The 15037-nt window shown below is 40.4% G+C and overlaps 1 protein-coding gene across 1 annotated transcript in view; it reads left to right on the forward strand.

The window, feature by feature from the left end:
• LRRIQ1 (leucine rich repeats and IQ motif containing 1) overlaps positions 1 to 3875 on the forward strand; it is a 101267-nt gene extending 97392 nt beyond the window's left edge. The window contains exon 27 of the mRNA XM_050970114.1: positions 3584 to 3875. Coding sequence (XP_050826071.1) covers positions 3584 to 3723 — 140 coding nt within the window. The 3' untranslated portion in view covers positions 3724 to 3875. The remainder of the gene's footprint in view (positions 1 to 3583) is intronic.
• The last annotated feature ends 11162 nt before the right edge of the window (positions 3876 to 15037 follow it).

A 15037-nucleotide genomic window follows, 5' to 3' on the forward strand; every position in this document is an offset into this window, starting at 1 on the left:
CAATCAATAAATATAGGAGAAAAAATTTAATAAGGATTCATTTTGATATGTTTTGAGGGTTTTCAGAAAGTGAGGTTTGTTTTCTGGTTTGTGACTTTCTTTTTTTAACGAGACTGTCTTTAAGGACTTTTTCCAGATTCAGTCTACCAATTCAAAGTGCCACTGTCATCCCTTACCAGACTCTCTTGTCTTCTCTCATTCCCTTGATCTTGACAAAATTCTAACCATTTCCTAATGGAGGTGTCTTTATTAAAAACTTCTGAAGAAAAAAAAAAGTTTGCCCATTAGTAAATCAAAATCAGAAAATCTTTAGTAACTTTGAGTTACTACTTTGCTGTCAACTTTACTTGAGTTTTTTTTTAGTTTATGTGCAATTTTTTTTACTTCTGGCAAAATTCTACCTAGATGCTCACTTTTCACTTAAGTGCAAAGCTGCTCTTACTTGAGCACATGTGAAATACTCATACCTAGATTTTCAGTGGAATAGCAAAAGCCATGAACTAAAATAAAAGTAAGGGTAGTAATTCATGGGCATATGTATGATCAGTCAGGTAAGTCCCATATTTGCAACGCATTCCATTCATTATTGGATTATCATTATTGGATTAGATATTAGGAAATTTTTTTTTCACCAAAGAGGTGGTCAAGCGTTAGAACAGGCTGACCAGAGAAGTGGTGGAATCACCATCCCTGAAAATTTTCAAAAAACGTGTGGATGTGATGCTTAGAAACATGGTTTAGTGAGGGACTTGGCAGTGCTGGGTTAATGGTTGGACTCCATGATCTTAGAGATCCTTTCCAGCCTTCATGGATCTATGATTCTGTTCTTATCTTTCATTAATCTTTCTGTTTGGTCTTGCATTAAACTCTAGGAGAAAGAGCAGCAAAACCCTTTCTCATATTTGACTTATACCTTCATTATACCTTTGCTTTAGGACACAATTTTTCAATCATAAATAATATTTAGCCACTAGCAGTTACAATAACCACTAGTGTAACATCTGAGAAATAGCTGTGGTCTGAATAGGAGTAAGCAAACTGCATTATGCTGGTGTGATTTATCTTGAGAGTCCTTGGAACTCTTCTTCAGGGAATAGTCTTTTGGTACTCCATGCCAGCTCTGTCTTTCATCACTCCACCACTGATAACTGGAACAGCAGCATTGATAATAATGCCCATCTCTTAGTAGATATTCAGTAGATATCAAGAGTGATTTATCAGAAGTGCACACATGATTATGGTCATTTCAAAGATGGAAGGATGGGACATACTAAGGGAATGATTTACAGGGATTTACAGCAAACCCCTCTGTAGATATTTCATTCCAAATTAGTTGATCTTTCTCTACAATGGCTTTATTTTTTTTGGCTAACTAGTGCTGAGAACTGTCTAAAGGGTGGAAAGAAAGAATACAGAGTTAGTCTGTGCTTCATGTCAGATTGTCTAGGTCACAATTGTATGACAAATTTTAAAGCAGATGCTAGGAAGTCTAATGAGAGCAGATTTTAAAAAAAAGAGACCCATGATTGTCAGACTTTGGGACAGCCTGTGCTGTGTTAAACCTGCATACAGCAGGATTAACATTGGGATTTTTTGATGGAGCAATAATACATATCTCATACTCATGTAAGGACAATATATTCCTTCCAATGCATTGTATATAATTACAAGTGGAGAGGCAAAACCCCTCCATGTTCAGATTACTGAAATCCATAATGAAAATACTATTTAGCAGTGCACAAATGTTCATAAACAAGTGAGGTTGTTAGTCCAGAAATTATCCAGATCAAGCAGTTAGGATTAGGTTGACTTCCTGTATTCCTATATAAACTCTATCACTACTAGACTACTTTTCAAATTCATTATTAATGGGCTCTTTCTAGTATTTGTTTCTATTCTGTTTTAAAAAAAATATAATAAAATATATTTTTTGTCAAAATATACCAAAAGAATTGGTATGTCTTGTTTACCTATACTGTGGATACCATGTTGAAGATGAGTGCACAGAAAAAGCTAAGTTTGCCCCAGTTTTGGTTTCCACTGTGCAATAGCTATTTCCTTTTTGTTTTTATTTTAACAAAAAATTCCAGTCATAATTATTTTTTGTTGTTTAACAATGTTTTCAATTTCATAAAACATTTCTTGAAATTAAAGGCATGCAATTTAAAAAATGTTATTACCATGTTAGATTTATTTTGAAGTTTCATTAACTAACCACTTAATTTACTAATTTGAGGGTTTCAGTCTTCAGTGAATATGCTATGGTTTCCAGGCAAAATAATTAACAGAAAGTTTACTGCTTGATTAAATATTTTCTTTGCTCTTTAAAAAAAGCTTTTCTGTACTATAGAAATCTGCTGCCATTTGAGGTGTTAAATAAAATAATCCAAAGGGAAGGAAACTGGGAATGCTGTAAAGGCAAAATATCAGAATTTTAAATCTTTAGGAGATACATCTAGAATAAATTATATATTTTAAGAAAAAAAGCAATTTACTACATCTGTAGAGCCATAAGAAGATGAATGGAGATAATGTTTAAAATACTTGAATGCTCTTGGTTGCCAAAAGAGAGAACTGTTTATTAAGATACATTTACAATAATTTAAGAACTCATAAAAAAGGGAACAGTAGGCTGGGAAAATCTCCTGACATTTAGATCTAGAAGGCTGCAGGAAAGCATCCATGAAAAAAACAAACTCCTACTCTTTGAAATTTTAGCTATGTTTTATATATTGGTACATAGAATGATGTTCTACTTTTTTGTCACTATGTATTGTGAGAAATTTAATTTTTCTATTGAGCACTACTAAAAAATTAAAATATCAAAAATACTGAAATATATATATATATATACTCACAGACATGAACTGCTGTATTGTGAACATCATATCACTCTCTTTTGAAGTTTGGGTTGTCCTCCACAGATGTTTTCTTTCTTACACATGCCAAAGAAAGATATTATCAGGTGTAAAATGTTCATTTATTTTAAATAAATATTATACCTTTGGTCATGCCTACTGGTTATTTTATTTAAATAATTTTCTGAAGAGTTTTTTAGAACCTATTGTCTAAATTACTCAAGCATCCATATGTATGACAATGAAAGTGATTGTTTCACGTGTTCTTAAATTTTTAACTTTGGCACCATCCAGCATTTAAGTATTCCTGAGCTTTAAACAAAAGAAATCTCTCTTTTATTTGGTCTAACATAACCACAAAAACTTGTTAATTAAATATATCTTGTGTACTTATTCTTCATCCACTTGAAGGATGAGTTTCTGTGTCAAAAACATTGAGTATCTCTGTAAGTGTTTAAGATGGACAGATAATGACAGTTCTAAAAATATGATAATTTTGTTTAGTAATTTTACTGTCTTTTTGGATAAGGAGTTACTTTTTTTAAAGTACTACTTTGTGAAACTACTTGTCTTACTTTTAAATGGTGAGTGATCCATAACTATAAAAATTGTGTGCTTTCTAATTAGACCTAGAAATATTATTGTCTTGAAAAGAATATGGTGCAGTGAAACTTAGGGAGTTTTGGTTAGTTGGTTTTTAATTTCATGTCTGTTTTGTTGTTTAGAAAAGAATATTTCTACTCCAGAAAAATCATGTTTGGGTCCATCTCATACAGAGCGGATATCATTTCGAGACCATCCAGTGCAGCTAAGTGGAGGATGGGGAGCAGGCAAAAAAAGGCAAAAGCTTAAAAATATTAGCTGAATATTGGAAATAACTAGTTCATTTAATCAAACACAGCCAGCATATGGAGATCTGTTTCTTTTTAAGCTTCTAAATATCAATTGTTGTATTTTCTTTTATTACCAATAAACCAGTTTCAGTTAACTACTTTTGACTTATTTTATTATACATGGTTACAGTGGTTGGGATTTTGTGGGATTTTTTGTCCAAGTATTTTATACCTGTCAGTAAGTTATCATAGTTTGTGTTTTCAATTGCTTATATGTTCATGTGGTATAGAATGCAGAACTGATTAACTCTACAAGGTTTCTTGTACAGTGACTAAGTTTAGGCTTGCTTATAAGGACTGGATGAGAAGTCCAAATGTAATAAGGGTTAATATTCATGTGATGTATGTCACATACTGAAACACTGAATTCTCATTTTCTCACAAAATAAAATGCATGCTTGCAAAGTGTATTGTGAGGTATAACAGGTGGTAATACCATTCTTAGAGAAGGCTGTTCAGAATATTTTACTGAACCAGTATACAAATGATGAGCATGCACTTTCCTTTTGTTAAGAAGATGAGTACTCCTCTAGATCTATTATAACAATATATTATTGTTATAATATGTTAAAGCAACCAGTTGTGGTTTTTTACTTTCAAAGACTTCTGTTTCCTAGAGGACTTAATAAAAAATAAAAAGTTTTGTACTTGGATAATGTAAAATTAGATCTATACGTTACTGTTAACCCAACTTAATTTTTTTCCACATAGACAGGCTCCTTCAGACCCATGTGTAAATGTTTTGTCACGCAAGGAAATCTAGAGGAAAAGAAATACTGATTCTACTGTTCATGGGTGTCTAACTCATTTCTTCTAGTCAATGGACAGAAAATGTTCCTTGATTTCAAAGCCTAACGTTATTTTAATGTTTTCCACTTTGAGGGAATAAGTTGCTAATTGGGTCTTTACAAAGGCTGTCTTTGGTATTTCCTTGTCTGTTTTTGTAAGCCACAACCCCCTGTAGATGGAGAAAGAGGTGGAGAGGGTAATGGGGCTTGAAACTTCAGTCAGTAAAGAACAGAAATTCTGGCATTGTGGCTGTTTTTAAATGTACTTAAATTAACACGTGATGTTATTTTGTAAAGTGTTTTCTATGCTAACAGACCTGGCTAACCATGGGTTAAAAACATTTATTTCCATTTTTGTGAACACTTGCATTCATTTTCGGATAAAAAGATGGCTGATCTCATGGAAAACCTCCAGTAAATGATTTTGCTTGTTTGAACCACTGTCCTGTTTTTATTATCACTTTGCTTTCGAAAAGTCAGTGCACCCTATTTCAGAAAAGATTTCTTTGCCTTTCTGGAGAATTATGGTCAGGTTGCTTAACCTGACTATAGAAATCCTATGGTTGTCAACAGGATATAAAATGTCAGTAGATATTTATCTTACCTGGTTAGTTTCCAAATGTATGTAGTGTTCAGCTTGATTTTAGGATCTGCAATATAATGACTTTTAAATGTCACCAACAAATACTGGAGGTTTTGTGATTTTGCATTTAACATCAAGGTTACAATTTTTTTAGGAAAAACTTTGTTATTTCGAAATGTGTGCTACTACACCAGGCAGTGTGTGTAGCCCCTGTTACAAGTGTTAATTGGAAATTAAAATACAAAATCAAGAGGTTCATAGCTTAACACTTCTTGCAGATTGTCCCCTCTATTTGTCTAGAGTTTCCATAATATACTGCACATCACCAAAGCTGTAAATAAGGGATATTTCAGATTTTATGCTTCTTTCTAGATCCGTATCATCTTTATCTGTATCTACATTGAAAAAAAACAATCTGATGTATAAAAATTATCAAACCTAATCTGTTTGTTTTCATGGTGTTTCTGAATGAGATATACCTCCCAGCCTAAATAAAATCTTTTGGCAACATTTTTTGAGGCCTTTTATTTTGCAAAGACAAATGGCAGCTTTTTAATATACAGTTTACTAAATTATAAATTGGAGTGACAATATTCACTGCCAAGCCTTTAAAGTTCAAAATATACTTAGTCTGCATAAGTTAAGTAATATACCCTACATAAATTAAGGTATAAAGTATTTCAAAACATGTTGCTGTTTTAATTACATAACATTGCAATGTGTAATAAAGTGAGATCTTACTGTATCCAACACACTGTCCTTAGAATTGCAGTGTTCAAAGTACAGTATGTCTGACCAAACACAGAAAAACGTGTCAGGTGCAACTTTGTTCAAGCTAGGAGAAAGACATTTGTTGCATTCAAGGATAAGGGAGGTAACACAGATGATACACGTGGTGGATATTTATGACATGAATTTTTCAAGCCCTACTCTGCAAGCACTTTTATGGGGTTTTTTGTGTCTTTTAGGGATTTTCTTTTAGTTCCCTCTTTTTAATTTCGGGTTTTTTTTTTCCTTTTTTTCCCCCCCACTTTTCTTTGTCTCCCCCTGATGCAGTAATTCCCATTTAGAACAGGAACATATTCTTAAAAGTAAGTTTCTCTGTCAGTCTGTTTTGATGTTGGAGTGACTGTGAGTCAGTGAGAGTCCAGCAAAACTTGCATCAGAGAACCCTGAAACTGCATTCTTGGATGCACTGCTGCCTTTGCAGTGCTTCAGACGTCTTCCAGGCTCGCTTGCATCATCTCCTCAACCTTTTTTTCTGTTCCCTGAAGATCCTCTAAGATCCTTGAAGATCCTCCTTTAAGGAGGAGGGGCTTCATATGAATGAGCTCTTTTAAAAAAATCTTCCTTGTATGTCTGAAGCTTGAGACTCGGGAATGTAGGAAAGCATTCCTTTGAAACAAAGAAGAAAAGGACAAGGTGCATTTATGTGTTGAACTGTTAATGGGTGTTACTTTCCAAAGTAAAGTGAAGAGCTTTCTGCAGGATCTCCTGAACAGATCCCTGAACTGTATTTTCCTGTGCAACTTACCTGAAGGTGTGCTCAGGAGTTCTTAAACCCTCTGTTGTTTCAACCAGGGCATCAGGAAAAACACCTGCAGCAACTGGGAAAAAAAAAAAAAAACAACCCTCCCCAAAAGGCACATAACCTGAATCTTAACGAGGTGCTAATGTCAGATCACCACACCTGAATGACAATGGTCTGTGAGGAAATGCTTCACGCTGAATAAAGGGCAGGTTTACGTACTTCAAACGCAGTACCCACGCTGACTGGAAAGATAATCGCTAAAAAGGCATTTCGTGTTTTAACAGATGTATAAATAGCCGATGTATAACATTGACATTGTTTTGGTGCGGGGTGAGTTAGTGTTGCATTGTGGCTAAGTAAATCGTTATCTCTAATTATTAATAATCCTATTGTTCTCACATGCATTCATTAAAGGTGTGTCCACTGTATGGAGTGTTTGCATTTTTTAAAACCTTGCCACAGGTGGCATCCAAATCTGGCCTCAGACACATGGCTGCAAAACTGTCTCTTGGTCTTCCATTACAATTGTTAAAAGCACTATGAGGAATATATAGGATTAATATCTCTTTGATTTTAATTTCGGATCCTCATGATAACAGCAATGTATGTTTATGAAGGCACAGTCTTTCCTCGATACACACTGAAATTCCTTCTATTAGCATTCATGGAAGCCAGACTAATATTGTGGGATACTCTTCAATCTTAATATGCTTTTGTCAGAAAAACATATATGAAAAGTAGCTACTACCACATGGCCCCAAAAAAGCAGGAATAGAACTCTTAATTATATTATAAAGTGCTGAGCTGCCTGATGTTACATCTGAGTTCCAAGCAGTTTGTACTTAGCTGTATTAGCTGGAGAAAAAACCAACCAAACAAACCAACTCCCAGCAACTTGGGGTTTTAATGTTTTGTTTCATTTTTTCTACGGTCATAAGTGAAAAATTAACCAATTTTTTTTATAGCAATTGTGAACTTGTTGTGTTTGAATGTTAATCTGTGTCAGTTGCTGCAGTTTTTAGAGCCTGTGTGAGAAATATATGTCTATATATTCATGTAAAATTTCATACATACTTTTGCATATACTTTCATATAGATATAGAGGTTGGTCACGGATGCAGGTGTGGTTAAGAAGAAATGAGACACCTCTCCTCTCACACAAAGTCAGAAAAATGTGCCGAGGGTAGGGAAGGAGGCAGGCATGGCCTGCCTGCAAGTAACAGCATACATAAAGTAAAGTAGGGCTGGTCTGGTGGACAACTGCTCTCCTGGTTTTCAAGGCAGGAGATGGACAGGAAAATGCTGACCACATGCCTTTGGCTACATCCTGAAGGCACTTTCTGGTACCAAGTTATGCTGAAGGTTGTTAGCAATAAAATACTTTATGGAGAGATGTTCATGAAGTTCCATGATGAACAGAGACTGGATTTCTGAAGAGATTTTTTTCTGGAAATATTGACTGACTTCACCAGGCTGACCATTTCAACTACCAGGACTAGTAGTTGAAATTAATGACACTATGAGCTACATTGTTATTTGCAGGTCACTTAGACCAAGTGGATTGTACTTTATGGTCACTTTCTCCGTTATTTTGGTCAGAAATGCTGCCACAACAGGTTAGTACCTAACTAGCTGTCAAAGACTAGCATTTGTTCCTCCCCGGTCTTCATTCCAGTGTTAAATAGATTTGTTTGGAGTTAGTAACCTTTTCTTAATTTCACAGTTGATTGATTCGTACTTATATAGCGGTGGTGGGGTTTTTTTTGGGTTTTTTTTTTTGTTTGTTTGGGTTTTTTTTTTTTTTTTGTTTTGTTTTGGTTTTTTTTTGCTAAATATTAAATTAGCCAAATATCTAGGAAGATATAAGAATACTTTTGACTGAGATGTAATTGATAGCTCTTTAACCATAAAGCAGGTAAGAGCATTTTATGTGGGTAACAACAAATGCCGATTCACAAAGTTAAGAAGCGCTAAAAACCACGTTTGTTAATAGCTGAGGGTCGGGGTTTTTTTATTCCTAGCTTACTCATTTGTTAAATTACACTTATACAAAGAAACCGCAGGTTAGCAATTTTTTTTTTTTTCCTACGAGGCACTACTTCAATCCTGAATGCAAATAAGTACCACCAAATAGTTGAGCCATAGCCAAGGTGTTCCACATATATCCTGAGATGGGAGACAGCTTTTTAGAAGAGAGTGCTGCAACTAGGTAAATTCTAATATAGGATAAATGCCTCTGTTTCAAATCGGCACAATTTTCTGTGCTTGTGAGCCGTGATTTGGAAAAAAGAGGAAGGTACAGAAATAAAATGGGCTGCATGTTCCTGCTACATTCCGATCATGAGATGAGAGCTGTCCTGTCCAAATAGTGAGGGTTTTGTCACCATTAACGGGTAGGGAAGGTTCGAGAGGTTATTCATTGCAAGAACACAGGTCAGCCGTAGGCTTGGCTCGTTGGTCTGATACCTTGCTATTCGTGCGGTTGAATTCAGCTCTCCTACAGTTTTCCTTAAAACGATGGTGTCCTGTACATGAAAAAAGAAGGATTGTTGCGGGATTAGGAAAGCACGGCTAGGAGATCGGAGATCAAAAATACCGGCCTCGCAGTCTCTAGGAGCGGCAGTTTGTGGCGGCTTGCTCTCTTGCCTCGCAGTTTACTCTCTAATTTGCAGGTTCTGTGAGAGATGCGGCTGCGGCCGGTGCCGGCTCGGAGCGGCTGCGTGCGCCCCGCTCCGGAGCGACCCCGAGGGGCTGTGTCCGGGGAGCCGGCACAGATCCTGCCTTCCCTTCCACCAGCCACAGCTTCATTTCCCAGTACGGGTCCGCACCCATGGATTTCTGTGCCACATTTGGCCGAAAATATTTTTTTTAAAAGCATCGAACAAACAAAACAAAACAAAACCAATAGCAAAGATTTGCATTTTACACAGCCCCTTCACGTTTGTGCCGTTTGCATTCGCATTTAATTTCAGGGAATGACTCGGGAAGCTGTTGCCTTTCATGTAATGCGCAGTCTGGCCGTGTGCCTGAGCCGGGGCGACGTGGGGAGGACTTGTCCCTGCTCAGGAGAGATGCTCTGGCTGTGCTGGCAAATGGTCGAAGTGGGGGACCTGCTTTCACCTGGTGGGCACCTCTTGCCCTGCGAACAGGAGGCGAGGCAAAGATTCAAGCTTACTCAGTTTTGCTTTACCTGATTACTTGATAACGTTAAATATTTTGTGCCTTGCCGCAGCAGAAATGCAAACAGAAAGAAGAGAATTTCCTGCTGGGTCATGTCATCTCGCTGCCCATCGCTGTCTGATGCAGTCTAGAAAGAGCCAGCGCACAAACGGACTAGGAAAAATGTTTCTCATGGTGACTGACACATGCCGGGTATGGGTTTTGTCAGGAAAAGTGAAATATTTCGAGGCAATTTGTAATACAGTGGATTAATTTGGATTGCCCAGGGTAGAAACAAAAAGAAGACTGTCTCTAAGCAAAGGCTGGGGGCTGGCTTTATTTGCCAATATCAATATTTGTGTGGAAAGCCTAAAATATGATGTTTTTCCAAGAATTGAAGTTTTTAAGGGGGGGGCGTGGCGGGGGGGGGTCAGGAGGAGAAGGAGGCCCGTGGATGAAATATTAGCAGCATATCGGTTAACCACTAAGTTCTTTTTTTGTATCCATCTAGCCGTTTCTGGTAGGAAGGGCAGAGAGTCTAAAGGCTCGGGCATAGATGCTCCTTAATGCAGGCTAGCGTTTCAAAAGATACAGGCAGCTCTCAGCAAATGACAAAATAAGGCTGAGACTGTACAGAGGCGGTGCTGAAAGACCGGAATAAAATTGCTCTGTGGCTTTCAGCATTGCTGAATTACACATTTTTAATCGCATCTAGCACACATCACATTGGAGGAGAAAAAAATGCAAAAAAAAGCAAGGGTTCTTTCAAACGAGGTAGCCTTGAAAACCGGCAGTCCTTGTCAAAGCAGCTCAATGCATCCATTTGTTGGTACCTCCAACTTGAACAGGGATCTATTTCTTAGACCCTGCCCCTTCTGTCTCACACCTTCCTTTACCTTCGTGCTTGAAAACCACAATGTCGAGCCATATTTCATGCCTTAGAAGAAATCAATTCATCTGAGATGACAAGGCAGCCCCCCACACATTCTCCAGGCCTCGGGTCGCTCCGGTAACGCAGCCCTTATATTTTCGGAATTGTCGCAGTACCAAACTGCCGTCAGGGAAGGCTGGGTAACTTGCAGAGGGCGGCTTTCCTTTTTATTTGCTCCCTTGCATAGGTAGGCTAATGCTCGGTGCCCTACAGCCCAGCGTGGGTTCGCCATAGGAGAGCGAAAGGGGTGGTTTAGAATTGTTCATTACAAACTCTCTCTCAGCTCCTTTGGGGGTCGGCCCGCTCCTTGGGAATGAATTCCAGGGGTAAGGGTGGGACGAGAAGCAAATATTCACTGGTAAAAAACCCAATAACGTGCTTTTCCACGTCTAGATTTTCTTCTAAGGAGTCTGTTTCCGTGATATGAAGAACGGTGTTTGTCTTGTGCCTTGGGAATATGTCTATAATTTGTCGGAAAGCTTGGCAGAGGGGGAAGGGGCGAGGATTTGGCTTCTGAAGAGCCGCTCCGGCTGCTGGAGCCCGGCTCGGCCGAAGCCGCCAGAAGCTTTGTCCCCCACTAAGGGCGGGGGGACAGCCGCCTCCTCCGGGCTGCAGACAGAGCAGCTCTGTGCTTGCCTTACCTAACATCCCGAGCAGAAGCCAGATCCTACTCGAAGTGTGGCGGAGGGGAATAAATACTGAGAAGCATCATTAGGAGCAAATCTCTTCTTTTTGGTGGTGCCAAACTGCACGGGGCTTTGAGTTCCACGACCCAACCTTCAAATCCTTTCTAAACTTGATAAAGGGCTACAATAGCAGTCCGATGAAGCATAGATTAAATTCGTGTAGGATTTGTTTTTGTAACACATATGTAAGTAGGATTCATTATAATTTGAACTAGATCAAGATAAGAGATTAATGCTGTTATAGAGCATCTCTGCTGAGATTTCCTATGGGGCTAAGATTAAATCAACACGCAAAATATTATCTCAGTCCATTTTGTGTTTTTAAAAAAAGAAATGTTTAAGAAGCGTCACTACCTGTTGCAAGAAGAAAATTGTCGAAGTTTGTCCAGCCCTGACAGTAATCAGCAATCCTGCTTCCCTAACTTTCCCATTCACCAGATTTCTTGCCTGTCCCCTGAATTTGCCTTTGAGGCACATGGAATCTTCATTCTATCTGTGCAGGTGTCATACGGGATATCTTCTCGACAGCTGAGGTACTGTCAGAGCGCCAAACTGCAGGAACCGTGAAATGGGTGCTGTCGTTACGTTCGGGCTGTTTTGTGGACTAGACCTGGAAACGTCTGAACCTCGAGCCTGGCTGGGAAAGTAGGAAAAGCTCCAGGCTCGGGCCCAGCCTAATGAGAGGTGACACCACGTTCCCTGTGCGAGGTGAGCGGGGCTCAATAGACCTTTCCGCTGCCCACGCAGAATTAAGTTACCGAGCAGAAATGCAGTCGATTTGCTCCTACACTTCCACTGATCTCTGAACCTACAGATCCCAGGTTTCTGGTAAAGTCACTCCAAACAGTGCCAATTAAACATTTCCTCTCCGAACGGAAAATCTTAAAGCTATCCACGTACACGAGAACCGATCTGTGTTTGCTCAGGTGAACAAAACCTGCCTGTTAGGAAGAAAGTTCGTTAAAGGGAGCTTGGATTGGGATCTTTTGCAGCCTGGCTGCGGAAATCTGAAACACAATCTTTATTTTCAGGGTTTAAAATAGTGATGCTCCACATCCACATACCCCCCACCCCCCCCCCAAAAAAAAAAAAGCAACCCAAAACAAAACAAAAAACAACAACAAAGAAAAACCCGCAAAAAAACCCCCCAAAAAACCAAAAAAAAAAAACCCAAAGCACCAGAAGAACAAAAAGCACAAAAAGGAGGAAATCCAACAGTCCCCAAAACTCAACTTCTTTCAGTGTTCTTTGAGAAGCTATGCACTTCTTGCTGGCAATAAGAATATTTCACATGATTCTTCTCACAAACAGGATGTCTGGAAAATTATTACTCAGCCAAGCTAGGTTTTGGATCGTAACTTGCAATTCGCTGCATTCCACAGGGGGAGAGATGTGGAGCGAGTCGCAGAGTGTCTTTTTACACCTTTTTTTTTTGCTTCTGCACACCAGTGGCAGGACCGAGTGGCAGAGACCGAGAGGCTAATTTCTCAGAGGGTATCTCTGGAGCCTACGCCCATCTCATTCAATAAAATCTCCGTGTCTGAACATGAAATGAGTTCCTAGGTAAAGCCTCGGCAAAGAAAACAGAAGGCTTGTGGAAATGTTGAACCATTTGAGCACCTGTTTTTCAAGACAGACAGTTCTCTTCGTGTTTCACACACCTCCCCCTTCCCCCCGGCGACTATTGGGGTGCTTGATCCCATTCAAAAAAACATAGACACTTCCCTTCTTCCCCTATAACCATCCCTCAGCCGCCCCTCACAGCGGGGCCAGCCCTCCCTCGGGAACACCCAGCCCTTATCTTCATAGCTTCACCGTCCATTTCCCAGACAGCTGGAGTGTGCCTATGTGAAAGGGATTGAATAATACCCCCAAAATTCGTTTAGCCGAGTCCCAGGTAGCGCGAATTTCCTCCCGTTCAATCCTTAAATAAATGTCGTGCTTTAACTCTTCTGGAGGGAAAAGAAGTGTTGGTGTAAAAAAATTAATAAATAAAAATCTTTTTTTTCGTGCTACCATCCATAATTAAAACCGATATTAGAAATGGGGAGGAGGAATGGGAGGGGATAGGGATTCCTGGACATTAGCAAGGGAGATCATCGCCCGTATTGCTGCAGTTCTCACTTTATTTAAACAAACGCAAGGGTGTGGGGAGATGCCTTCAACACGCAGTAGCCCTGTTTCGGCTGCAAACTGCCATCAGCAGCGGCTGCGGATCCAGAAACGGAGGTCCGAACCGCAGTCACGCATTTCTTTCCCCAAATTCTTTGACTGTTCGGCAGCGAGACGTTTAAAATGTATGCGGGATCCTCGTTCCTGCGCTTGGATCTCAGGAAGGGAAGGAATTCCAGGACGGCGGGGGTAAGGCAGCCTGCCGTCCCCGCAGGAGAGCCCAGCGGTACCGCGCGGGATCCCGCGGTGTGCGCTCGTCCCAGTGGACAGGCTTCCCCCAAGGAGCTCCTATCCGCTGCAGGGGCGAGCTCCTTCACACCACCTCTGGTCACGAAACGTCTCTCCATCACACATAACACCCTTTCACAGAAGGTTTGGGAGATACTCCATCTCTGGAAACACAGCGGCACATCTGCATGCAGCTCTTAATAACGGGGCTGCCTGGCGGAGGGAGTAGGTCCCTGAAGAAAGATGCTTTTCAAAGCTGTCTCACCTCAGCACAGAATTTGTTTTCCCTTTGCCGCCTTCTCCCCCGGGATCTGTCCAACCCCTCTCAAATGGTTTTAGCCCGCTGAAGTCAGCTTTCTGTTTTCAAGCTTTTAAGGAGAACGAATGCCATACGTGGCGCCAATTCTCCCCTAGGTTACATCTCTCCTTCCCTTTGAAGTCCGCTGGGTTGCACAGAGGTAAATGAGACTAGAATTTGGTCCCTGGAGCTAACAGTGATGTGGAATCACTCTGATTTTTATTTATTTATTTATTGTTTCCTGTTGAGGAAAGACGGATTTTAAGACCCGGTTAGAGCTGGTATGGCGCTCTATATTTAATACTCAGATATTGCATATATATATATATATATTCATATATATAAATGTCGGCTCTAATCTCGGCGGGGAGAACTTCGCAAAGACGGGGCGATAAGGGAGAGTAGCCCCTGCTGCGGGGAAGATGCTGCGGGAGGGTCGTGTTTTCTCAAAGGAGCGGGGGTGAAGAGCACGGAGGACGACGCAGCCCGTCCCCATCTCGGTCCCCAGACGAGGCCGGCTCTTCCACGGCCCCGCGGGTCAGCCGCGGCCGCCGGGGTGGCCCGATCCTCCCGGGAGGGAAGGGGTGGAAGGGCTGCCGGCGTGCGGAGCAGCTCGGTGTGGAGCGAGGACTGCAGCCGCCGAGGCGGCTCCGCGCCGCCTGCGGGACACGCGCATCCCCGCGGAGGCAACCGCGCTCCCTCCAGCCTAGACAGAGCCCTGCTGCTGCTGCTGGCAGCTCTTGGGGGGTTTGCGTTCACAGGAGATGCTCCTTGTCCTCGGCTTTCCTGGAGTTTAATAGCTGTCTTTAAAGAGGGACATTTATTGGGATAAAAGTCGATTGCAGTCTGCAAAAAATTTGCATGTGTCTTTCATTTAAAAGACATCCAGAGCTCCATTCTTTCCCTTTCC

Source organism: Serinus canaria, chromosome 1A, assembly GCF_022539315.1.
Source record: "Serinus canaria isolate serCan28SL12 chromosome 1A, serCan2020, whole genome shotgun sequence".
NCBI classification, from domain to species: Eukaryota; Metazoa; Chordata; class Aves; order Passeriformes; family Fringillidae; genus Serinus; species Serinus canaria.